This window comes from Numenius arquata, chromosome 15, assembly GCF_964106895.1.
Source record: "Numenius arquata chromosome 15, bNumArq3.hap1.1, whole genome shotgun sequence".
NCBI classification, from domain to species: domain Eukaryota; kingdom Metazoa; phylum Chordata; class Aves; order Charadriiformes; family Scolopacidae; genus Numenius; species Numenius arquata.
Window position 1 is genome coordinate 7611122 of NC_133590.1, and position 25494 is coordinate 7636615.

Here is a 25494-nt window from a genome sequence, read left to right on the forward strand (position 1 = left end):
GCTTACTCTCAGTAGTCAGAACAGCAAAGGCAGGTAAAAGCCAGTTAAAATTTGACGCTTGGCCACATGGTGAATTTTTGAGAACCCCAGCTGTTTGAGGTGTAAGAACATCTGTGACTGTCAACAGTTCATTAGAAAACTGCTGGCAATAAAAAAATGCCAGCCCCCCTCTTCCCGAAAGCAATTGGATTCCTGATGGTCTGCCCGTCCTCTGTATCGTTTTACTCCGTTCACAGAGAGACTAAATTTGCAACAAATTTTTCTTCTGTGTTTCCCTCGTGGTGCAATGATCTAACATCATTATTCACTCCTTACTTGTACCAGATTTGAATATGCCATTGTTTCTTGGACAATAAAAACATCATTTGCCTAGCAGTCATCACATACATTAAATCTTTGCCATATGTGTATTGCATTCCTGTGTCATATTCCTTGGACAGAGGCTGAGTAAATTCCTTTGGCTCAAGTTTTGACATGATGGTTGTAATAACTGAGAAAGCTTCCATTAATAACTGGTCAGAGCACTAAGTTAATACTTTATCAGAATTCTTTGCAATATTTGTATGATATCAGTCTCTAGTGTCATACTGTCTAGCAGCTTGCACATTAGATAAAAAATATGTTGAAGTCAGGAGCAATGAACCATTTTCATGCTTACAGAAAAAAGAAAAAAACCAAGCAAGTGGCATGCTGGATCAGACCTGTCTGTGCAGGGAACCTAAGACAGGCTGTAATTCTGGCTCTAGGATCTTCTTGAGCTTTGCAGGTCTGTTGTTGCTTGGATTCTTCTTCTCTTTGAATTTTTGGCTGCCTGCAGCAGAATTTCCATTGCTAACCTTGTCTCTGTGCCACAAAGCAACAGGGGTAGGAGAATGGTCTACTATTTAGTATTTCTTTCTCACATGTTTCTGCGGCTCCTTCTTATTTCTTTTCTTGTATTTGGCTATAGACCTGAGGGTGAGATCACAGATGTACAGAATGAGAGCTGTAGAAACACATTACTCGGCTGTATTTAGTGCCAGCATTTGAAAGTGCCAAATTGCTTTTTGGGTTTTCAGTATCACATGTTGGAGTCGTCACAGGTTACTACTATTCCCCGCTATTTACTCCTTGCGGCACTTGTGTAATATTTATAAATACTTTCACAGCCGAACATACCTTTTTAGCTACAGGATGTGGATGGCACTGACCCATCATTTAAAAACAGTATAGTGCTTCTGGTCCAGTGGCTCCGAGTTTGTACACTTTTGTCTCTATTAGACATTTGAAATGAGCCAATTATAAAAGCAAAGGTAGTTTAACCATGACACTTGTTCGTTGCTTTTGTCCCCAGCAGTTCTGTGTAGACTCCCTTCATAATTAAGGGCTTTACTGAGTAAAGAAGATTCCCAGCAGTCACCCTGGAATTGGATTAACAGCACAAGAAACTCCCCCTTGCTAACCACATGTTCAGTCTCTATATCTTTCCATATACAAGCCCTTCTTCAATTTGTTTAAATGAATTGCTGTAATTTGGCTCTGTGGACTTGAAGAAATCTGGCCAGGCTTTATTTAGAAGTATAGTGGTGCATAGAGTCTCCATCTGAAATTAGGGCCATGTTGTACAAATTATCATATAAACACAAATTAAGAGAAATCCTCTGCACTGGTAAGTTAATAATCTTGGATGTCAAGACAAAGAATGGGAGAAGGGAGTAGTGTTATCCCTGCCGTCTGCTCCAGATGCACAGATTGTAACTTACCAAAGGTGATGCAGAGCATGCGTTGCAACATTGAGAACTGAACCTTGATTTCCCGTATCTGAATGTGCTGCCTTAATTACAAGACTGACTTCTATCTTGTCTTTATAATCTCTGCAAACATTTGAGGTTGATACTGTGCCAGGTCATGTACTAGCGTGAAAGCAACACAGCGAACATTAAACAGGATTGTATTTCTCCTTACCTGCAGATGCGTGAAAATAAGTAATTTTTTTTTTTTTCTTCCTGAATTACAAACTCTATCCTTGCTGCACTGGTAGAAAAGAAAGGATCATTTTAGTATATCCATGTTCTAAAGCTGCTCTTCTGGTTCAACATGTCCCATCAGCCTCCGTCCGTTTCTAGGATCATCTTTGTGTTAATGGTATAAATATGTTTGCCCAAGTGATGCTGCGCAACTTGGTTGTATTCATTGTCTTTTGGGAAAAGTTTTTTTCTTTCTTTAGGCTCAACTGAACCTGCCGTTTTCATGTGAGGTTATTTATTTTTGGCTGTCCTCTTAAGTGGGTATCTTGGATGTGAAGAAGTGCCTAACAAACTCAGTAGATGCAGGATATTGACAGTTGTTCTACAAGGAATTGAGCTGTGGTGTATCAAACATTACCATCTCTTTGCTGTCCTTCCCATCCACATGCCCGAGGTTACCAACCCTACAGCAGACCTGACAAAATCGAACGTGGGGAGCTGTGCTTCAGTCATTCCAGTGCAAAGACCAGAGGCTTAAATCAAACCTAGCTTTTGTTGGTGATATAAGCTGAATCACCAAGCTTTGCACCGAGCAAACCATTCTGTGGCATCAGCTCTGCTGTAGGGGCAGAAATGTCATCCCAGGGGAAGTGACCAAGGGCTGGCATGGCAGAGGAGGACAGTGTATCGGAAAGGCAGCTAAGGGAAAAGACCCTGCAAAGTCAAGTGCGGTGAGATCTCTGATAACCGACACAGCTCCTCCCGGAGCTATTTGAAGATGTGTGGTGGGAACGCTTTTAAGAGTGCTCTTGCCATCATCGTGTGTTTTTGGACACTGTATCAAGCCCAGAGGCGGTACTTCTCCCACTGTAATTTGTATCTTTATGGTAATGAATTGGGCTGGGATCTCTTGAGAGAGATATGATATTCCTGTAATAATAAGATTCTAAAATGTTAAAGTTTTCTGTGGGATTTGCAGGTCAGCAAAGACTGCTGAGGCATTTTGTATTCTGTTGATATAATTTATAAATACTGGGTTGATATCTTTAGCAAAAAAAAAAAATCTGATTTCCATATTTGGGATTTATTTTTGCATGAAAAATAATGACAGTATGAAGGTGGCTCTTTAAATCTCTTACAAAAGGACAAAATACTGCTCCCTGTGCTTGGGCAATGTATATTTTTTACTTTCTTGGGAACAGTGGGGAAAGGAAGAGGAAATTGGAGAGACATTTAAAAATGTCAATTCTAGTTCAAAAGTTAAACAAGCAAACACTCTTGACCAAGGTGTTGAATTATAAAGTTTGATATTCCGTAAAGCTAAATAATCGGAAGTAATGCTGCCAATAAAAGACATTCATTTATTTACTCGAGGTGCCCATTGTTAGCACTAATAATACATTTCAACATATTGAAATTGCCAGATAATTCTTTTGTGACTTTTATGCTGGATGATATTGTTATTTAAATGAACCTGCAGACCGCGCTGTGATGAAGAAATGCATGTTTTGCCTAACAGTTATCAACCAGTATTCCAGCAAAATGAAAATTTTTACCTCCATTCATTCTGAGGGGAAGCTGGGGGTCACTGTTTTCAATATGGACCTTTTAAAAGCCTTTCAGCAGTGAATAATTATAAGCCACAGCTTCTGAAATTACCTGTATTCACTGTAGGGAAGAAGAAACTTTTATCTTTTGTAATGAAGTACACTTGCTCATTCAAACTTTGTAAGACTTCCCTAAAATGGCAGTTGCATTGTGCTGATTTAGTATTAGGTGGAGTAATAAAAGAAATCGATTTTTAAATATACAGATACCCTTGTTTATTCAATTTTACTTTTCTTGAATTTTGGATCCATCTTGTCAAATAATACAGATGGAAAAAATGTGGTGTGCTCTTGTGTAAATAAACTTATCAGTACAAATTGCTGTTTACTAAAACAAATGTTACTTCATTTGCAGTTTCAAATTCATTTTGCACTTTCATTTGAAGATTGGGGTTTGAAACTGTTTTGGTCATGCTAATTTTTCTATATTAAGTTTGAGAAAAAGATGGGTTTTTTATAGTTCAAAACTGCAGAAGATAGGGATTGGAAATATGGCTTGCAGCAATGGGCTTTGGACTTCTCTCTTTGTTCTTAAAAACAAACAGGTTGGCAATATTCATTGGTGTAAAGAAACAGAAAAGTCATTATCTGGGGAGTAATTTTAAAAAAATGATATACAATAATTTGTTAATTATTGCCAGAAAAAAGCATGCAGTTTTACTTCTGAAAATGTGCGTTCCGGTTAATGAAAAACATTACCCTGCAGCCTTGGTTGTTTTTTTTTTTACTTACAAAAGTTTTTTTTTAAAAAAGCAAGGAAGAAACTGATCCCACACTTTCCTACATGGGATTTTTAGGCAAGCACTAATTCAAGTCTCACCATCAGGCAAAAAGCAAGCACAAAGGTAAAGGTTGTGAGATTTGCTTTTGAATTCTGTGTATTTACTTTTAGAGTAAAAATACCTCTCTTTTTTTTTTCTTCTTTTAATTAAATGGCAGATTGAAAATTGGGTTGATTGCTTCAATAAAAGATGTTTTTTCCATACTTTGAACAATTCAGAGATTTGATTTCCCCACTCAGAGGAAGTCTTCTTCCCTGTCCTCTACAGCACCAACTCACTTCTGTTAGCATCACTGAAAACCCACTTCACCTATGAAATAAAATCTAGCTTTGTAAAAAAGATAATTTCCCAATAGCTAAAAGTTTTAATCCTGCCTATGAAGTGGTTTAGACTGAGTGATGCTGCTCTATTATTTGTCCAATGTGGTGGGGAGAGGAGGGAGTGGGAATAGCAACCTGGTAGAGATAGATGGTGTTGCTCTTAAAGCTGAGCTTTTTTAACCCCCCGCTCCTGGTAGCTGTATTAATGGATGGGTAACCAGGTAGTTTGTAGCTGTATATGTCTATCACCCAATTTACTAAATATTTATTAGACCAGAATTTTGCCTGTGTGTTAGTCATATTTAAATATGGGCCATATGCTCAATACTCTTGAGAGGCTGATCCATATTTCATTCAACTGTTTAGTAAACTTTCTGTCTTCTCTCCATGTGCTCAGGCTCCCAAGCTCGGGTAACACACACAACTAGGCGTCTAGAAGAGCAAACGTAATCCTTATTATATATCCAGCAATGTTTTTGTGCCGTGAAATAGCAAAGACCAGGACCCTTAGGCAGCATACAAATACAGAGCAAAGAGTTGCCCCCTCCAGAGAATTTACATCCAGATGGCTGAGGCATATAAAGATATTTTCTCAGGGTAACAAGTTGCCTCCTCTCAGCTGACAGGAATATGATTTCTCAGCAAATGCAGAGTAATTCAAGCTGATTTAGCCCTTTCTCCTGTGATAACTTTTAAACCCAACGACAGGAGACAACAGGTGGATATAAGCAGATGGGGAAGCACGAGGAGTGAATAAGGAGGTCGGCTTCATAGGTAGTGGGCTCAATATTGCAGCGGCACAGCCATTGTCAAGCTTTTTTTCTGGCATCAGAGTTAAGAGGAGGCTTGAGAGGGGATTTGAAGGAGGATAACGAGGCAGCTTTGTGGACATGAACAAGGAGCTCTACCCAAGCAAGGGGGCAGCAGGGGAGAAAGCACAAAGATCCTTGCTTGAAAAGGTAACAAATGGGTGATGGAGCCTACTGTCAGGGGCTGACTGGAGGTGGGAGCTCTCCCCTCTGGAATAAATGAATGAGAATAGGTTGGGAGGGGATTAGGCTGAGAATGCTTTGAAAGAAAAGCAAGTAGATTATGTTTATATAACAGAAAAAGGGAAACCACAGCAAAGAGGAATAACAATGGTCAAAGTGATGAGCAAAGAAAATGCCGGTATCAAAAATATTCTTCAAGCTTTTCCAAAGCTGCTCTTTCAATAAGCAGAAGGAAGAGGTGCATTGTAACGATGGCTTTGTATGCGTCCCCATCATAACCAACTCCTCACAGTTGCTTTCTGAAACTCGGGAATTATCGCTACAAGTTTTCTAAGCCTGGCATCTACCTTTGAGGTGAACCGTTATATTGCCTGAGCCAAAATAATTTCCTTGTTCTTTATTATAAGGAAGTAGGACAAAATTATACTTTCCTGCTGGAAAAAAAAGTCACTGGTCTCTTCATTTGCATTTTTTAAAATTATTACAAGAATGGACTCGTTGCTTTGTTGATTTCTCATAATAATTTAAAATTCAGCTTTACAGATTTCCTACTCTGTTAAAAACATTGTTTTCATTATGTCCTCAGATATGCAGTTTTCATTATTTGCTTCTGAAAAAAATTACTGCCTTTTTTAAAAGGCTGTTTACTACCAGGCGGTCTTATAGCAAAGCACATATCTGTCCTTAGGCAACCATATTCCTCAAAATCTGAAAAAAAAAAATCCTATAGCTTCTTACCATGCTGAGGATATACGGTATTCTTATATGAACCATCTGGTGTTGATGGAAAGGCAAGAACAGATGATCTGAACTGGCCTGTTAGTGCAATAGCAGCATAATTCTGTCCTGGGTTGGAGACCCAGGATTTAGCTTGACCTCGTCACTTCTGTCCTCTCTGCCACTGGAGACCAGTGGGATGCACTGGTACATCCATCCTTCTTGGGAAGAATGCAGCCAGCACTACTGCTTGTGTGGCCGTTGCCAACTCGTATCCATATTGCTATGTTGAAGGTCATTCCTTAAGTCTTTTAGTTTTGCCTCCCGCACAAAAGACACATCTGCAGTTTGTTGGGAAGAGAAAATGGAAGAGGTTGGTGTCAATGCTGCTGGGTGGAGGAGTTGAACAGTGAATAGTAAGCCGTGTCTGGATGTTTCGATATCAGGGTGGCCTTATTACTGTACATACTTACACAGGCAATTGCAAAGCTGTATGATGGTTTTGTCATGTGACATATATACGAGGCAGCACTAATCACTGATTTAATATAATGCTTAGCCATGTTGTGAACACTGTCATTTGTTTAGTGCACAAATCGTATTAAGTCAACCACCAGCTATAATTTTGGAAATTGGTGGAATATTCCTATAAAGAAGCACAAAAGACTGTAAAGATTGAATAAGTTCATTGTCTCAGTGACCAGTTGGGGAGGGGGAGGCCGTCCTCTTTAATTTTTTCTTCTTTTAAAAATACTTTGTGGTTCAGCAGCACAGACACTGCATATCTTTGTATCCCCACACAGTCACCATGTTAATAGCTGTTTGCTAGCTGTGGTCAGTTAATTTAAAAAAGCTGCCACACTGGTATTATAGGTCGCAATAGATTATTCTTGAATCAAATGTAGTATTGTTGCTTCAAACCAAACCCCCACCCATGACAAAATTCGTTATAGCTCTTTAATTTATAATAGTGTTTGAAAGGATGAACCTGAGATGATCTGAAAGGAGATCCAGTTTCTTGCAATTTTTTCAAGCCATGCATCATCCTGTTCCTACTTTTCTCTTGCTACATGTATAGACTCAGTAGGGGTTACTGTTGGTTCAGGAATCTAGCACTTGTTTGTTTTGTTGCAAATAGGAAAATAAATTATAAAATGTTCACTGACATGATGAACATGGGTGCACTCCTAGAATATATTTCTCCCCTGAATGTATGTTATATAAATTTCTATTATGCATATAAAATGCAAGGGAGTCAATCTGAAATATATTTTATTCAATGTATTGCAGTGTCACAAAAGCTCCAGGCCTGTCCTTGACTCAGTCACTGGAGGCCTGACAATGCATTGGAGGGTAACTGGGCTCTCCAAACTCACTTGCCCTGCAATAGCCATCATACTCCATGTGTTGGCTGATGCGCCAAGCAGCATCATTTTCTTACACAGCCCGAACTATTCTTTTCAGACTGGAATGGAGAGTCTGGGGGGAGCTCAAAAGCTTGAGAGGTGATTGCTAGCTGCTAGGATAAAAAGCTGAGTTAGGACACATCAGTTTCCCCGCATCAGTGGCTGGGAAATGTTCTGGTTTTCAGTACAGTGGGAGCAGTGGGTTTGAGAGACAATATGCCCAGTCCAGTTCTCTACTTTGGAAAGTCCTGAGTCCTGTGGATCCTATCTGATATACCCACGTGCACAAATGAGCATGGTAGCACTTCAGCATAGATAGGGAGAGATTTTTGTAGAACCCCCAAAAAATCAACTATGCAACATTGGTGTTGTGCCCTTTCCTACTGCAGTTGACAAAGATAGAGTTTCTGGTCAAAAGGAGCTAGAAAGGGATATATACAGACCTAGTGTCCATTGCCCTTTTCTCATCCATCCAAATAGTCATGTGGCTGTGTCTGGGGGAGCTGTGGGGATGGATCCAAATGTCTGCTGCTATGAATAACTTGAATTTGGAAATGAATAATTACAAGAGGAGAAACAGACACTTTCCCTGGAAGAGTCAGTAGATAGACAATTCAGCTGATATATGAAACATGAGCCTTCAGTCTGAATTAGGGAACTAGATCTTGATCTTTCAGATCACAGGGAGCACAATAGTTGTGGAGTTGTTGCCTTTTCTGGAGTGTGTGCTCATTTCTTCTCTGGTTTATCATATAAAAATAATTGGTTTGCAAGCTGATATGGGCTTGGAAAATTTTTGAACTCTTGAAGACTTTTGTAGGATGAGAAAATGGATTCCCACTCATCACCATGTCTGAATTTCAGAAAACAACCATGTGCACGTCTGCACAGAATATTTTTTGCCATGCACTTGAAAGCCAGCAGATACCTTCGCTATTCAACACATTAAGCAATGGAGACATAGTCCTATCACAGGACTTAAGCATGTGTAAGGGTATGTATGCCAGAAGTAAAATGTATGCCATTTTAACTCCCTGTGTTTGGATTCTACACACACATAACTGGCAAGTGCTATGAAAAAGAAAATTATCAGTTCTTCAGGCCAGTGAGAAAATTCTCTAATGGTGAAGATTTCTAAAAACAAACGAATTGCTTCCATGAGGAATTTAGAATGAAAAATATGATAAGTTATAGTCAGTCATTAACATTTGTTGAACATTCTACTTATTATTAGTGTTTCGTATACTTCTGGTTCAAACATTTCATGGAAAAAGAGTGGAATAAATGGGGTAACACTAACCAGATGGTCCTGTATGTGGAATTTCTAAAGCTTTTTGTGTACTTTATGTCGAAGATAACAAATCACACAGGTCAACAGCTAGTGTCAGCTAGTGAGAAATGATTGTACATTTTAAGGGAGAAAAGCTCTTGAGGTCTTAGTCGCATTGGTGTCAGGGATTCAATTTTGTGATTTTCACGTGGAAATGAAGATGCTTCCAAGTGAGGCACACTGCAGAAGAAATGTTTAAAGAGAGGTTTGTTTAGATTCCAAAAACTAGGTTATCTTAGACACATTTAGGTTCAGGACATCTCTTCCTTGCTTTTCGTTTAATTATGTTTCTATTTTATCTTTGGCATCTGCAGAGGATAAAATATAGGAATAATTAGGAATAGAGCTAGCTGATGAAAAATTAAGACTTTTCAATATTGTTTCTTTATACGCCATTCTTAAAGTTAAAAAAATCAGGAAAGAATTGTGCAGTATGTTTTGCTTTTTGATAAGTAGCTTCATATGCTTTAACATTTTGAGTCATACACTTGCTAAGAATATCTGTCTGATCTGTGGCTTATCTAAGTCATCCATCCCTGTAGTATCTTGCCAGGTCACTGTAGTCCTGCTGAAATATTTTGATACAGAATTTCATCCAAATAAATAAATAGTGTATGATGGTGCCATCTATAGCCTAGACAGCTCAAGGGATTAGTAATTAGTTATATAGCCTCTTACTTAGGGATCGTTACTTAAGATCAGACTCAGAATGTCACTTCTAGCCACAGGCTTGGCAAGTTGAAACAGTGGTTTCTTTCTGATCCTTGTCAATGAGGTAATGTCTGAGTCATCTGGGGCAAAACAGAAGTAGAAACTGAATTATAATTTCCTTTCTAGAACTGATTTCTAAAACTCATTTTTATGTAAAGGCGGTGGGGCAACATTTTAACTACTGTCTACTGGTTCCATGAGTACAAATGAAACCAGCTTCCAGGTACATCAGCCAGAAAACTTTTTGCTTGTCTCCTTTCCATTACAGGAGATGAGTGTGACATAGTTTCCAGTCTATTTGTGTGCCAAAGGTTGTTGCATCACAGAAAACAGCAGCAGTCAACGGGGTGTACGGTTCAGAGCTAATGATCTTTCTTTCATAAGACCATCTCCTTCCTATAGCTCAGTAGATACTTCTAGATAATGATCCAGGAGCTACAAAAATGAGCATTTTCTTAAAACTGAATTATTTATCTATGGCCAGCTTCTAGGTAGACTTCAGAGAAGTGAAACATTCTGCAGATACAGCCTTACGTGTGTGCAGCAGTGGTCTTAATTTTTTCATGTAAAGTTAAAACCTCAACTGTAAAAAATGCAGCTTTGGTAGAGTTCTCTTCTCTTGTTCAAATCAATCTTGAGATTAGAAATGACTATATTCCTGTAAAGGAGAACATTTTGGATTTTCTGCTACTTTCTTTTTAAACACAGACAGCATCTACTCTTTGAATAACTCCTCAGGATAAGACTGTCTCTTTCAGATGACACTTGCTGTTAGTGCCAGAAGAAATTTCACTTTTGATACATGTACAGTGAAGCAATGTAGAGGTTTATTCAGCATGTCATCTTCCATAGATGAAGCATCCCTAAGCATTTTGCAAAGTGCGGCCATCTTCTAGAACCAGAGCTGAAGAACAATAAAAGCCGTAGGCAAAGGAGGAAAGATGAACTTCTCAGTAAAACCAGATTCTTATGTACCAAATTGTGTTTTATTAATCACGTTAGCACCAGTGACTGTGATCCAGGGTGGATAGAGAAGTGTGGGAGGATGGTGCTCTGTGTGTTGTGTTATTTGTAGTGTGGTGAACGGTATTTATATGGTAGTATCTATTTCCATTGTCATGAAATGACAGCACACAATGCATTTATGGCTTTCCATTGCAGTGACTGTACTCATCAAACCTTATCTGCTGAACGTGAAATGAAAGTATTGCTTTCTAGGAGGTGGTAGTGCACCCTCATAGAGGCAGCAGCTACATAATATTTGTTAAGCCAGGGATCAGTAAACCTGTCTGGGTGACACTTCCTTCCAATTTTGTGAGAAGTCATAAAATGCAAAGGGGTTTTCTGAACCACTGTTTGAAAGATAAACACACAGAAGAAAACAACTTTTCCCTTGTATTGTTTTGGGTTCGTACATAATTTTTTTACTGATGATTTTAGACTATTGCTAAAGGTCAAGAATGAAGCATTGAATCAAGCTTCATTCTGTTGGATCAAGAAGTGAGACATTCTCTTATCCATTATGTTTGTTCATATCTTCTGTTGTGCACTTACATCTGTGTATTTTTGCTTTGGTTTACGTGTGTGCACACTTGTGCAGAGCTGTATCTCTAAAGGTGTTTAATTTTTGCTTATAATGGTAGATGTGCAGTTCTGTCTATTGTTATATTCTTTTTTGCAATGTTTCCTTGAAATATGTATAAAAATAGGGCAAGAGAGACTCTATTTTGACTGTAAAATACCTTGGTAAATGCCTGTCACGTTTACCTAGTGTTATATTTAGACAGGAGCTGAAGAAATCACTAAAACAGGTACCCAAAAGTTCCTGAAAGTGACTTAGTATGATAGTTGATGTGGAGCCAGCAGCTCTGTTACCAGTTCCTGGTCACTGACTAATGCACCGGGCTCCTCTGACGTGTGACCCATTGGTGTTGGCGGCTGATCTCATCTCGGGCTATTGCAGCATTAGCCTCTCCTCCCTAATTATCACAGCCTGCGCCCTCCACGCACAAGACACGCACACAGGTTCCATTTCGCCTCACCCAGGCTCAGTGCCATACTTCACAGCTGCCTCCAGTGTTTTTTTTTCCTGGTGGGAAATCCCATCAGTCCATGGGGAGAGGACTTGGGCACCAGGCTTGCATCTTGTGGGTCCAGCTTGGTCCACCAAGAAGGTGCAAACCCAGCACTGAACCGGTGAAGTCCAACAACAGCAACTCAGCTGTGGACTTTGAGTGGAATTGTGCACAGGGAACAAGTTTGCTGTACTGTTTAAGTAAAAAGATGATTTTGTTTTGTTCAGTAACTCAGTTCAGATTATTTTATGAAAATCTTGAGGTACTGCAGTCAAGGATCAGACAGCGTACGTAGTATTAAATGATTATTTGCTAGGTGTGTGTTTGTTTGGGTTTTTTAGGGGCAGCCCACAACCTGGAGGCTTTGCATAAACCTAGGAGTAGGGCTATCCTGTGCCCGTAGAGCTAACCACCTCAGCTCTGTTTCCAGATGTAGAAACCCAGTAATCCTCACTGAATGTCCTATTATTGTGCAGTAGTAAAAATTGATATTGGTGTGTTCGCAGTGTGAAATCTCTTGCTGATTTGAGCCCTGATCTTGTGAGTATTTACCATTGTGCTTATTGTGATATAGCTGCATACTCCCACCGAGTACTCCAAGTTGTATACGTAAATGTTTTCATAAGTCTTAGTGACCTGGTTTGGTAAGTGCAGGCACAACATGTGTGATGCACAATCTCAGTTGCTTCTGAGATCCTGAATCTTTGCGTGGAGACAGATATAACAAGCTTTCATATGAAACCTCTCTAGATTAAATTTTTAGTATTGTAATCTTGATTTATGTGTGGCAAGAACAGTTGGTTGGGATATATTGGAAGAAAATGTATCCCATCCATTAGCAAAGAATGCAATAATTAGTAGAGGAAGAGACCTGACTCAGAACGTGTGATATGACTCGGAATTGTGTCCTCGAGTCATTATGCAGATAAAAAAAATCCCACTACTCGCTTCAGTGCAAGTTTTGCATGTGTAACAGCTGTCACAGCCAGACCATTAATCAGCTGAACCACCACACAGGTGGAGGATGAGAAACCACCTTCTGCGCTGGAGGTTGGACATAAAAATTATTTTTCATGGGGTCTGTCTGTGCTGCTGTGGCTGCAGCAATGCAAATCTCCGGTGTAGATCTCTTTCTCCACTGGCATAAGAAGTTTTTGTACAGTTCCCTCTTTTAAGCTTAGAGGAAAAAATATAGATTGTAGTTAAATGCTAAAGAGACCATGATTTAGCTCTACGCTGTGTTTCTCCTGCTAAAACTATTGCAACAAAAGACATGCATATATTATTTTACTTGATATATTAGTGTACTATGAACTCGTATCAATTGTGTACAGTTAGTTAGATAAATAAACAGCTTACTTTTGATTGTGTGTGTTGAAGTACTCCAGGTTATTTTGCTAAATTATGTCATTTATCATTCCCTGCTGTGTATAATGACTATTTGTGAATGAGAGGTTTTTCTTTTCTCTCCTGTCCACCTCCAAACCAAAAAAAAAAAAAAAAGAAGAAATCTTATCAGTATAAGCTCATCCCTTGAAATACAGACATTCCACCTCCTCCGTTTGCATCATGTGATATGGCAAGACATCAAATGATACAAGGATATGTAATGTGACAATAAATGAAAGATAAATTAGAAGAATGTTTTTTTGGATAGACTGTTCCTTATTCAATTTGGATGATAAGAATTTAGTCTTAATTTCTGACATATTCATTTTATCAGCTAAACTTCCTAATTTGTATTAGTACAGATAATTACCAACATATATTTATTCTTAAAACTTTATTTGTTCAATTAGAAGGTAGATTTCAGCCTTTATCTTTGTAGGTAGCTGATCCAAGACAGTTTTATGTAAATGGATTAATTAATTGGTACCCTTCAGTTGAAACAGCAACTTACAAAGGAAGTAATCCTTTTCGAGTGGCATAAGCTGTTTAAAAAAAGCAGGAAAAAAAACCACAATACCTTTCTCAGGCACATTGGCACACAATTATAAGTTATTTGACAGAAGTAAATGTAATAAACTGCAAGGCTTCTTCCCAAATTATGTCTTTTCTATGTAATTAAAATAGCATCAACCTTAAGTGCAGTGGCTCTGTAGTCTTCAAATCTACATTATTAAGAGACTTAATTATGCAGAATTACAAAACTTTCTTATAAATGGTTCAACATGTTGATGGTAAAGATGTGATCTCTGTAGCCTACTTATTAAGTTTACAATCTCTCTCAAGCAATTAGTTGTTTCCAAGTGTTTGGTGTGTGCTCTCCCTTTCAGGCTATCCTTGGAAACCCCTGCCACGCAACACTGTTAGAGGATGTGGTGACAGGACTTTTTTTCTTTATGGCTATCTGAGAACGGCACTAATCACTCCAGGTGACTGTCTGCCACCAGCGCTGTTGTTGCCACAGCTGCCCTTGCCTGTATTGCAACTGCAAACTGGGGTCCTGACATATATGGGCTAGAAAGGAGGAAAAGGGGGTTTGGGGTGTTCTCTCTCCTCCTGCCGTACACTAAGGTCCATTTGTTGTTGAAGCAAAGCCTTCAAGCAGTGTTTTCCCCAGTTGCATGCTACTCTACAAAAGTAAAGGGCACTCCATAGTGGAATTAATTTGTAAAACCCAAAAGAGGGTTGTTGAGATCCCACATGTGATGGAAAACCTCTGCCTTTCCTGAGCAGATCAAAAAGGCCTTGATTCCGAGTGTTTGCATGGCAAAGTGTGGACCTCTTGCATAGTCTTATCATTTCCCTTCATAAGAATGGTGGGAGAAAATAATATATGAGTCTTTGAAAAAACCAATTCTTCACGTCATTAACATGGGAAATTTAAAAAAATGCACTCTGCACCCACTTATCTCATCTGCAGCTTGCTGTTATACTTGTTTCTGAACTTCATACCAAACTGGTGATCCTGGGGGAGGGGGAGAGGGATGAGTGGGTGAACGAGTATATGTCTAGAAATGTGGCAACTTTTCAGTAGAGATGCTCCAATGCTGTCCTCATTATTGTCCCATTTTATTTGGCAGAATGACTCTTTTCCCCTTAAATGTGCAAGGGTTTAATTAATACATTCCAGTTGTCAAACCTAGTTCAGCTTGATGAGCAGGAGAGTGTAGAAAAGTTAGATTATTTGTTTGCATCACTAGGCAATGGGGAAATACCTCCTCTGCTGGTTTTCTTTGCAAGTAGTGACAGCAGCGTTCTGACAGAGACAAAGGGATAAAAAATGTGCTGGAAGGACTAGAAGAATTAATTTGTAATAGATAATTGGATCTGTATGGCAATGATACGAGTTTGGAGGAAACTCGAGCAGAATAGCTCTCTAAGTTTTTAGGTTTCACTTTCTTGTCAAAATAGCGTCTGCATGCATTATGCATTTTAAAGTTTAAATAAGGAGAGAGATATATATCGCTTCCTTATTTAGCTGCCCCATCCATTGTCTCACAAAGGTCTGGGTATGCTTATTTCTATTACTAATTAAAACTCAATAAATAAGTGTTGCTCTTTATTGGGAAAGTGGCATGGTATTGCTGTTACTTTCCTCTCTTGCAAAAGTTAATTTTACTCTTGCACCAGCCTCTGAGACAACAGTCTTTTGAGTTTTGCAAGCCTCGTCTTTGTTGCTGACTGATCCTACAGCAGATCCTCAGAGAAGGGCGTAGCTCAGTGTTACAAGAGATTGTCTCATTCAGTGGAAGCATCCACATGGTCCATCCCGTGAGGGTATTGAATGTCAGGATTGAGACGTAACGTGAGCTCAGTTCCGTAGAGAGCCAGTGACGAAAGCAGAGTGCTGTGGGGACGATCTCCGACAACTCTGGTTGCTAAGGTGGACTGATGGTGTCTGTACCGGTTGCGGATTTTTCAGAGGTGTCAAACTGTATCTAGATTCAATAAGCAAACCTAGAGGTCATAAATATAGATCGCTGGTAACAGAGCAACTAACAAATGGTGAGAGCGCGTTATTTTAATAAAAATGAAAGTGTTATTGGAGGATGATCAACATTGTTCCCCTCCTTTTACAAAGGTGTTACGGGCGAGCCCTGAAATTATAAACCTGGGAGGCACCTCAGCATAAAGAAATATGGTTGAGAGAATGATTAAAGATCAAGTTATAAAGGACCTAGATGAGGATAATATGATGGGGACAAATCAGCACGATTTCTATAGCCTGTCAGATTTCTTTGAAATAGTTAACAAATAATGGATAAAGGAGAACCGGTGGATATAATTTATTTAAACTTTCAAAAGGGTTGGATGAAGTCTTTTAAAGGAGGCAATTAAGGAATCTTGCTAACAATGGGGTGGGATGTAAAGTCTTGTCATGGATTTAAAACTGATTTAAAGACTGAAAGTTAAAAGTAAGATTAAATGCCCGTTTCTTACTGCTGGAAGGAGACAATAATGGGTGTTCAGGAGTGGGGCTAGGAATTGTAGACTTCAGTTTTTTAACTTATATATTTTATTAAATTGCTATTGTGCATAGAATATAATTAGGTAGTATTCCCTAGGAAATACTCTAGGTTAGCATTAAGGATCTACATTATACAGACTGCTCTAATGCTGTTGTGCTCTACTGAAAAGAAGCAGGAAAACAGAGTGAACAATAGCAATAATGCTTTCTCCAGAAGATGTTTCTCCACCAAGAGAACATCATCTGCTTGTTGCAGCACCAGCACTGAACCAGCACAATTCATGTGCTCACATCAGCTCTGATCCAAGAATAAAATCAAATTTTGGTCAAAAATGTCCAGGGAAGTTTTCTCCAGCCTTTGGTGAACTCATTGTATCTGCCTATTTCCTGTAGTCAGACTTCGCCGCAGTGGGATCTGTGACCTCTGCTGGCGCTGGCAGTCCATGGCCCAGACAGCTCTTGCTCAAGAAAGGGGAGGAGAAGGAGAAATTGTAGAATAGCTCTACAAAACTAGACTAGTTCAGATAACGTGGTTTTGGATAAGATTTGTCACAGAAAATGTGAAAGAAGTGTATGCTGCAGAAATATGCATACAGTTTAGAATGAACTTGTAAGCCCTGAATCTGTCACTACTCATCAGGCAGGTGACACTGCTGCCATCCCACTCAGAGCCATGAGGACACCTCCAGGTGCAATAACTGAGAAAGAGATGGGAAGTTTTGCTTCATGCCGGGTGTGTCTTTATCTTCAAGCGACTGTCTGGCCCAGATAACAGGTGTCCTCCCCCAGTATCCAGCAAAGATGGAAGGATTTTTCAGAACAATTAGAGAAGTTGAGTTGGAAATTCCGGATTAAAAAAAAATAATTAAAACCTGTGATTATTTAATATGATGAGGAGGAGAAAGGTGATTAATTACAGAGCAAGTACTACAACAAAGGCGCTGATCAGAGGCTTGCGTTTACTATCCTGAAAGTCAAAAGTCACCTGTATTTAATGGATGTGTGGAAGGAGTGGGGGCGGAGAGCACTTCTCTCCCCTGGTAATAGGAATCTCTTGGCACGGGGTATTGCTGCAGACAGCCAGTTCTTCAATCTTGTAGCGGGATGCATTATCATAAAGCGTATCGTATAGCAGAGTTAGCTGAGGGCTGCCTGGTACTGAATAGCACCAAATAAAATCACTCATGTTAGTCACTCTGCCCCCAAATTTCTGCACCTTGAATTTAGCGTGCTCCTGGTGAATGAGGCTATCGGGAATGAAACCGAATGCAGTGGACTATATTTAAGCACGGTAGTAGAATGATATTTTGATGGTTAATTTCTTTGATCTTCTCTTGAATTTAAATTTGCCTACAGTGGTTCCCCAGTTTCAATTAGTACACAAAACAAACTTTGCGTATTTTCTGAGATTATGTTCTTCATTATACGTTGCTGTAGTTTTATGTGTTGTTGCCAAGAAATCTGCTTTTGACAAATTGCACAGGAGGCATTTTGAGATTGTGATGGAGTTGATTGAGTTTTGGCCAAATCCTGTACACTTTTATCACTGAAGACTGAAATACAGATGCTTGTTACACTAAAATATATAGAATTTGCTTTGGCCCTGAAAATCTGTGTCACATTTTAAAATAACCAATTTGGGTACAATTTGAGTTAAGTGGCAAGTAAACAATGCAAATGAAACTGTTTTGTTAGCTAGAAAGTAATTGAAAATCTGCAACTAATTATAAATTGGCAATATACAAGTCTCCAGGAAGCTGAAAGGAATACTTTGCTGATATATTGTTTAGTTATATTGAAAATTAACTTACCCTGCACAGTTTGTGCAAGAGATTTTGCTGCTTATTGTAACTTTACTTTTGAAAAAATCAAACAATTACTTTGGATTTCATAAGAAAAAAAGTGTAATTTTTTTAACATAACTCTTCTTAGGTTGTATGATTTTTTTTTTTTTTATTTCACATGGGCCTTGAGCTTCAGCTTTTGTATGTACGTTTGAATTTCTTCAGTGTTTGTCTGTATTCTAAGTTTTGATTGGCACCTTCATTGTGTTTTTCAACTCATCACCTCAACACATTTCTCATGCATTAATGTAGCTGTACAATACCTTTGAGAAATAAGAATGTGTTGTCACATACGAGAAGAAATTCTTTGCTTGTATTTGGTAGAAAAAAAAGTATGGGATTGGCTGGAAAGCATCTATTGTCAATGCCACCTAGATCTGTAACACTAGGAGCTAGTCAAAACACCCAGATAATTGTCATGTGGATATGTGCTGCCAGAATGTGTGCCATGTGCAGGTGTCAGGTTTTGGTGAGTATCAGCTTTTGTCGTTGAAGAATTATTATTAAATAGGACTTTGTATATACACAAGTTGTTTTTTTTTTAAAAAGAATAAATCAATGTATTTGCTACAACTCAGTTTAACAACCCTTGATGTATATAATACCAACCAAAAAGCATTTCACAGAATTTGGAGAAGGGAGATAGGGGAAAATGCTGGTCTTAGAATGCTCTGAAATATCCTTAGTCCCAGAGCACCGGGCCATGCTGGAAAGCTCAACACTGCCTCTATTTTGGCCTTGTCACCAAAAGCCCCAAGAATCTCCACAACAGGGAGAGATCCAAACTCTTTCCTCTTGCTAGAAATAAGTATTTTTCAAGCTTATCCAAACTCAGAGTTGTTCAGGTAAGCTGCAGAAGGTGCAAAGTAAGGCTGCCAATTTTCTCGGAGGAAGATTACACCACAGTTATTATTGTGTTATTCTGTATCATGCAAAAAGGCAAGCAAAAGGATATAAAGATTAAAAATTAGTTCCTTAGGTTCAGATAGGGTATCAACAAAAAGAGCCGGGGAAGAACTCCTGACTTACAGTGCCAGGCTATCATCATCAAGTCATATCCACCCACTTGGCCACCGCCTTCTCTGTATAAAGCATTCCGTTGATACGTACTCTCCTTTAACAATCCTTGACTTGAGAAATTTCAGACTGGAATTTCTTAAAGCCCTGTGCTGTTTCTCCATAAGCCAGTGTTGAATTGTACATTCTTCTGATATTAAATTTTTAACGTGAAGTCTTGTAGTCAACACCTACTCCTACTAGAGATGCCTTTTGAAACTTCTGAAATGCCATGTAGAAATGGATCAGCACTGTCTGGCAGTATAGTGTGGGCTCAGATATGATGCTTGAAGAGCTGTGTAGAGGCCAAACAAGATCGGGAGGGGTGTTCTTGTTAGTCCTGTGCTGAGGAGATCGGGGCAGTCTGTCATTAAAAGGAAAACAGCCAAGGAGCAGGAATAAACCTCTTTTCTTTCTGCAGTAAATATTTCCAGGCAGGCCAGTCTCACGGTCCTTGTGGAAGTAGCTCCATTCATGTCGTTTGGGACTTCAGCCTGTGAGTACAGGTTACAGGACGAAATCCATAAATACTAGGCTTAAAAAAGCAAATCTGCATCCAGAGCATTTCAATAAAAAGTTAGCTTGGGTCATGGGGAAGGAAAGGGATAAAGCACTGGGGGAATGGAGAATATGAGTCATGGCATCCAGACTGAAATGAATCTTTGAGCACGAATCACAATATAAAATTTTAAGGGCTTGATCCTGCCTTTGGCTATGCTGGTATGTATTGTTCCATATCCCATAAAATCAGCTACTGTTACGTGTTACGTGGTACTGTGCACCCACGTAACTAAGCTCTGAGCTCTAGGTTTTTATAATCTTTTATTTTTTTAAATCCTATAAACGCTGCCCGACTTGGCTTTTTAGAATGTTGAACAGATGCAGCAAGATTTTTTCCTACACTTCCTACCCACTTACAACCCCAAATAATTAGTGGATGTGTTGCATCTTTCGATAAAGACTTCTTAGAGAGCTGTGTGGTGAATAAGGCCACACAGAATGTGTCATTGTTGCTGCTGCAGGTTCCGAGTTTATTTGTATATTACGGGTACTGTATACCACATAATAATGAAAAGCTATATGCTCCGGTCTGTTGGTTCACTGCGCAGTCTGTGTGATTACAAATTGTTTGAATAACAGTGGACTATTGAAACTCTATCCAGATGTGCGTGTTGCTAATTATGGGAATACCCACAAAGGCGGATTATCTCTTTTGTTACCATTTCCAACGTGTTTAGAAACAGGAAAGTGAAAAGCATGTAGGCAGCAAATAAGAAGTAGCCGTACATGTTGGAGATGAAGACTTTTCATAATTAACTCCCAGGGAAGAAAAACTCTTGACCTGGCAGAATGCATTTCTGGAGTGTAACCAGATGCAATTTAGTGCACAGGAGAGACATCCCAAAGTGGCAGATTCTGAAACGGTCTCAAAACAAAAACGGCATAGCTTCATTCACTGCAGGGAAAGTCCAGGTAGAGAAAGACTACCTGAGGACACCAGTGGTGGGGAGGGGGGAACTGAGCTATTGTCAGTTTTCTGGCATGCTTGTTCAAAAATATTATAATAATGTGATCTGAGATTTTGGAAGGACAGGCAGGGGAAAATGTGATCTTGTCTTTCCAGAATCCAAGTAGTTTTCATTTAATGAGCTGCAGCACTGTCCAGAGGGGCCTTTCTGATGAACAGTTCTCGGAGTGTGCAGGACTCAGTGTGTTTCCAGGCACCATACTGGGATGACGATGTTTTCGCATTGTCTTCCGTAAGTGCTGTCTTCTGGCTTTAGACAAGAGAGAACATCATGTCTAATCATAAAGTGACCCTCAGTCACTTTGTCCCTTTGTTTCATTTCATGAGTTGCCATGAATCACGTGGGAGGTGGAACAGAGAAGGTAGAAGAAAATGCCAGTGGCAGAAATTTGGTGTGGGATCCAAACTGTTTGAAAAAAAACCATAGGAACAGATGAAAGAGGGGGTGCTGAATGGCTTAGCTACCTGTCTCCTTAACAGCTTGTGATGAGGAGATAAGTAGTTTAGCAACCTTCACTCAAATTTCTTTTTCTTTTCCTTTTTTTTTTTTTTTTTTTTTTACCTTTTTCCCCCAAAAGGTGGGGATTGAAGTACATAAAGTCTGACTCTTTCAGCTTCTCTGGAAGAGAATATCTGAATTCAGACTTAACTCCACTTTGTACAGTTTAATTTAAATAAAAATGATGAATTTCCTTCTGAGTGATTAATAACCAAGTGTGGTGACATACAGGAAGTACGAGCTTGACCTTCTAGGTAAAGGATAACTGCTACGTTAAGTTGATTACACAATTTCCCCTGAATAAGTTGACAAGCAGTGAGCGTGGTTTCCGTGACTTCTGATCTTGTAAATGCACACTTAGAAGTGATTTGCCTATTCCTCTGAAGCAAGTCTTGCGTTATGTGTGACACGTGTTAAATAAATTCCAAATGGCCCAATGTGAGATGTGGAATCCCAGCAGCCAGGGTCTGTGCAAACAGGCTGGCCTGCCTGGGGATTGCAAGGTGTGAAATACTCTGAACTGGAATCCCCAAATTTTCAGAGAAGTTTTACGTCCTTTGAACATCTCAGAGGCTCACGAAGCAGGCAAATAACCCTCCTTCCTCCTCCTCGGACCTGTAGGCTGAATTCTTCTGTGTTACATAGAGTGAGCCTTGCTTTCTCTTCTGTATTTTTTTTCTCCTCTCAAAATTGAGTGCATCAGAGGTGCTAAAACTATCCACATAGTGCACTGATAGGGTGTTTATATAGATACAAAATCAGCCTGCATGCTGACTAGAACTTATTGCATGCTTTTTTTTCTTTATCAAGTTTCAAAATCTACAGAGGAGGACAACTGCTGGCATTCCCCTGGGCATGAGAAAAAGGAATAGAGTGTTGATGGGAAAGCAGTCACCTCCAGAAGCTGCTCGTGTGTTACACGTGCAAGATTAGCAATGATTTTCCCTATCGGAAGGTGTAAGAGGAAGGGACCCCTGCAAGGAATTACAAGTGTCTGCTGTGGGGTGCAAGTACTGTCTTCACTGGCCCAGTGTGGAAGGTGAAAATAGCCAGTGAACTGGTGGGGGAGCAGCTGCAGTGCAGCGGAGAGGACTCTGCATGGCAGAGCTGCTCCCGGGGGGGATGTGGAGTGTCCCCTTCCCAGGCAGGGCTGGCAGGGGGGCTGTGGCCCTCTTGGCCGCGGGGTAAACCGTACCCCTGTGTAAGCCGGGGAAAGGCTGCAGGGGAAAGATTCATAAAAAGAAATCTTCATTTACTTAAAAAGAAAAATGCCGCTACTTGACTTCAAATTATTGCTTTGGACCAAGCACACACTAAAACCAGTTTCAGAAAACCACCTTGCCCAGTGCTTCACACCTGCATTCCTCAGGGGTCTGTGGTTAGCATCTCTGGCTCGCTGAGGGGAGAAGTGTGATGTAGAATGATTTGAATTTGAAGTAAAAATGTCGCACATGCTGCCTCTGTGGTTTTCCTTCACTTGGGGAGGTTTAGACAGTCTCTCCTACTTCTCAGGTGGTCCAGTGAACTATAAAACAAGCTTCCACATCCCACGGAGATCCCTTGGCATATGGGCTGCTTACGGTCCTAAGGTCCCTATGTACCTAGAGGAGCTCTCTTCCCAGCAGGGTTCTCCACCCCCAGTCTCCTCCCAGTTCTTCTTTACAGACCTTCCCTTCAGCCTTCAAGCAGTGCTTTGCCATAACTGGATCAGCACCAAATTCAGCCTGTGTCCAGCGGACTCCCATTGACCCATTCCTGTCTGATTCAGCACATATCCAGCTTCCCAGGAGTTGTAAAACTCAGTAAATCACCTCCTGCCTGAAAATCCCAATCTCCTGAAACTAGGGTGTCTCCCTTCAAAATCACTGGCCAGGTTTTGTTTCTGCAGTTTCTTTTTCCATGCTTTGGAAAAGAAAGTACTTTGTCAGCAGGTTGCTCTGCTCCACCCACAGACAGGCAGTTTAACAACCCCAAACTTGAAACTCAGGACACTCCAACCCGGTCAAGTCCATGACCCACGGGCCCAGAAGTAAGAGGAAATTACAACTGCTACCTTTGCAGTGATGAATTGTCGTGGGTAACTTTTTTTCCTCCCTCTCTCTGTCCTTTGCATGAAGACATTTTCTTCTTAAAGGATTCAATTGAAATGTTGCCTGTCTCTTCCAGAAGGAAGGCTGCTGAAAAAGAGATCATCTTTGTGCAATGCAGCATGCAATACAGTAGGTACACTAGGCTGTCTTGTTCTTTCTCTGTGATAAGCACTACACTGAGATCTACTGTCATTTGTGTGTACGTGTGAATATCTTTCTGTAATGGAATAAGAGTGTTTGCAAAAATGGCTACTGAAGGGCCCAGCCAGTACACTTATTCCAGGAGAGTGACAGGATAAGAGAAGTGGCAGAAACAAAGATAGGAAAAGAGATTTTTGCACTAAGAAGTGTGAACTGATAAGCTTGACCTGTATGGGAAATGTAGAGAATCCTTACTGCACTTGTCAGGCCAAAATTAGCTGTGCCAGTTTGTTTTCAGCAACACTGTGCTATAAGAACCCTTTAGTTATTTTCTCATTTGTGGAAGAAAACTGCTGGCTCACTGCACTCCACTTATTCTTAGCAAGCTAATTCACTTAGGCATAAATAACTTTCCTGGGTGTTGAGGGCTGAGGTAGGAATCAAGAGGATCTGTAGAGATGGATGGGGAGGTGTTGTGTGGAGGTTTTATTGGCCGTGTGGATAAGTTATGCGTGTCATCCAAACCGAGTGCCTAATCACCTCCGACATGTCATCACAACTGCAACATGCTCAGCAAGGCAAAAGGGAGGGAAGAAAATACATATTTCTTTCTCAAGTATGCACGGCTAGGAAACAGTCGCCTCATTTTTCATCTCACTCCAGAGTAGGTGTTAGGGCCGTGTCTCGGCTGGGGAACGGTGGCTGTTTGGTTCACATAGGAGTGAAGCGTGGTGGTTTAAAGAAGAAAATTTGAAGTGCTGTTCAGCAAGTAAGCATGGCCTTCTGATGAGAGTATGGGAATAGAGAAGCAGTCTGTACCTGATTAATTTTGGACAGTTTGGAAAAACTGGAAGCTGAGGAGGCAAAGTCTGTAGTAAACAAGAGATTGCTGAGGCTCCAGTTCTGTTGTTTATTTAACTAATTCTTCCCTGTGGGGACAAGGGGAGAAAAGATGATTTATGCAGTACTGGCTGGCATAGAAAGATGATCTAGGTATCAGTATGGAAAGAAAGAGAAATGTCAGTGCTTACGTGGGAATTAGAGGCTCTGGAGTCAGATGGAGCAGTGGTAGCATCACTGAGATGTCTTCTCCAGCTCCTCTGTCAAAGGAGGTTGCTTAGTTGTATATCAGTGTGTATTGATGAAAAGGCAAATGAAACTGATCTTTGAGTTGAAGGAAGAAAGGAGACTCGGAAAAGTTACCCCCATAGAGGAGGGGGACATAACAGAAATGAAGGATTAGAAATGGTGACTGCAAAGTTACCACAGGGAAAAGAGCCTTGTGGCTGCTGAGAATCCAGCAAAAAGGAGGCCAATGGCACAAGCTGAGTAAATCAGCCACCCTGCTTTGAGTGAGCAGAGGAGGGAAGCAGACTAGTCAGGGGTGAAGATGAGACCCAGCAGACAGAGCAGTGATTGCATTAGACGTATGCAAAAGAGCAAAGAGAAGAGGGAGTTTGTATTAGATTATCAGAATTAGATTCCATGGGGGTAAGGAAATGTGATCCAAGGGATTGGTTGTTAAATTAGGATTTCCTCACATAATTTTATCAGATCTCACATCATCAAGTCAAATCTGGTTTCATTTAAATGGATCTTAACAAATGGTCAAAACGGGCATTGTACCTAACATAGACGCAAACAGGTGATCCAAGGGCAGAAGGGAACTTTTCTAGGCAAACCTATAATTTTTCTTGTTTTTCAAAGGCATCCCAGGAAAAGCATTTTCCCTCGAAAGAATTTTCCCAGCCAGATTTTTGCCTCCTTTTTGCAGTTGGTATTTGTATTCCTTGTATTCTTCTTTCTTTTGTTTTAATCTCCAGCTCTCACTTCTCAAAGCAGAAGGTAAGACGTAATGCTCAGGGTTTCTGTATCCCCAGCGAGAGGGAGTGTGTCATTACAGCCGCGGAGGGAGGCTGGCCACGTGGGAGATCTCTTCCACGTCACCATTTTCCTCCATCTGTGGAACTAGCAGGGTATGACTACAGGACTTTGCTGAATAGGGTCTTGGAAAAATCTAGCTGTAAAGTCACAAA

At 40.1% G+C, this 25494-nt stretch overlaps 1 protein-coding gene across 4 annotated transcripts in view; it reads left to right on the top strand.

Annotated features, from left to right (window-relative positions):
• VTI1A (vesicle transport through interaction with t-SNAREs 1A) overlaps positions 1 to 25494 on the top strand; it is a 279979-nt gene that overhangs the window by 216069 nt on the left and 38416 nt on the right. The window contains exon 10 of one of the 4 annotated variants that reach the window (XM_074158915.1): positions 4027 to 4033. The exons of the other annotated variants lie outside the window; for them this stretch is intronic. Within the exon in view, the coding sequence (XP_074015016.1) occupies positions 4027 to 4033 (7 nt within the window). Of the gene's footprint in view, positions 1 to 4026; positions 4034 to 25494 lie in introns of those variants that run through there. 4 annotated transcript variants of the gene reach the window in all.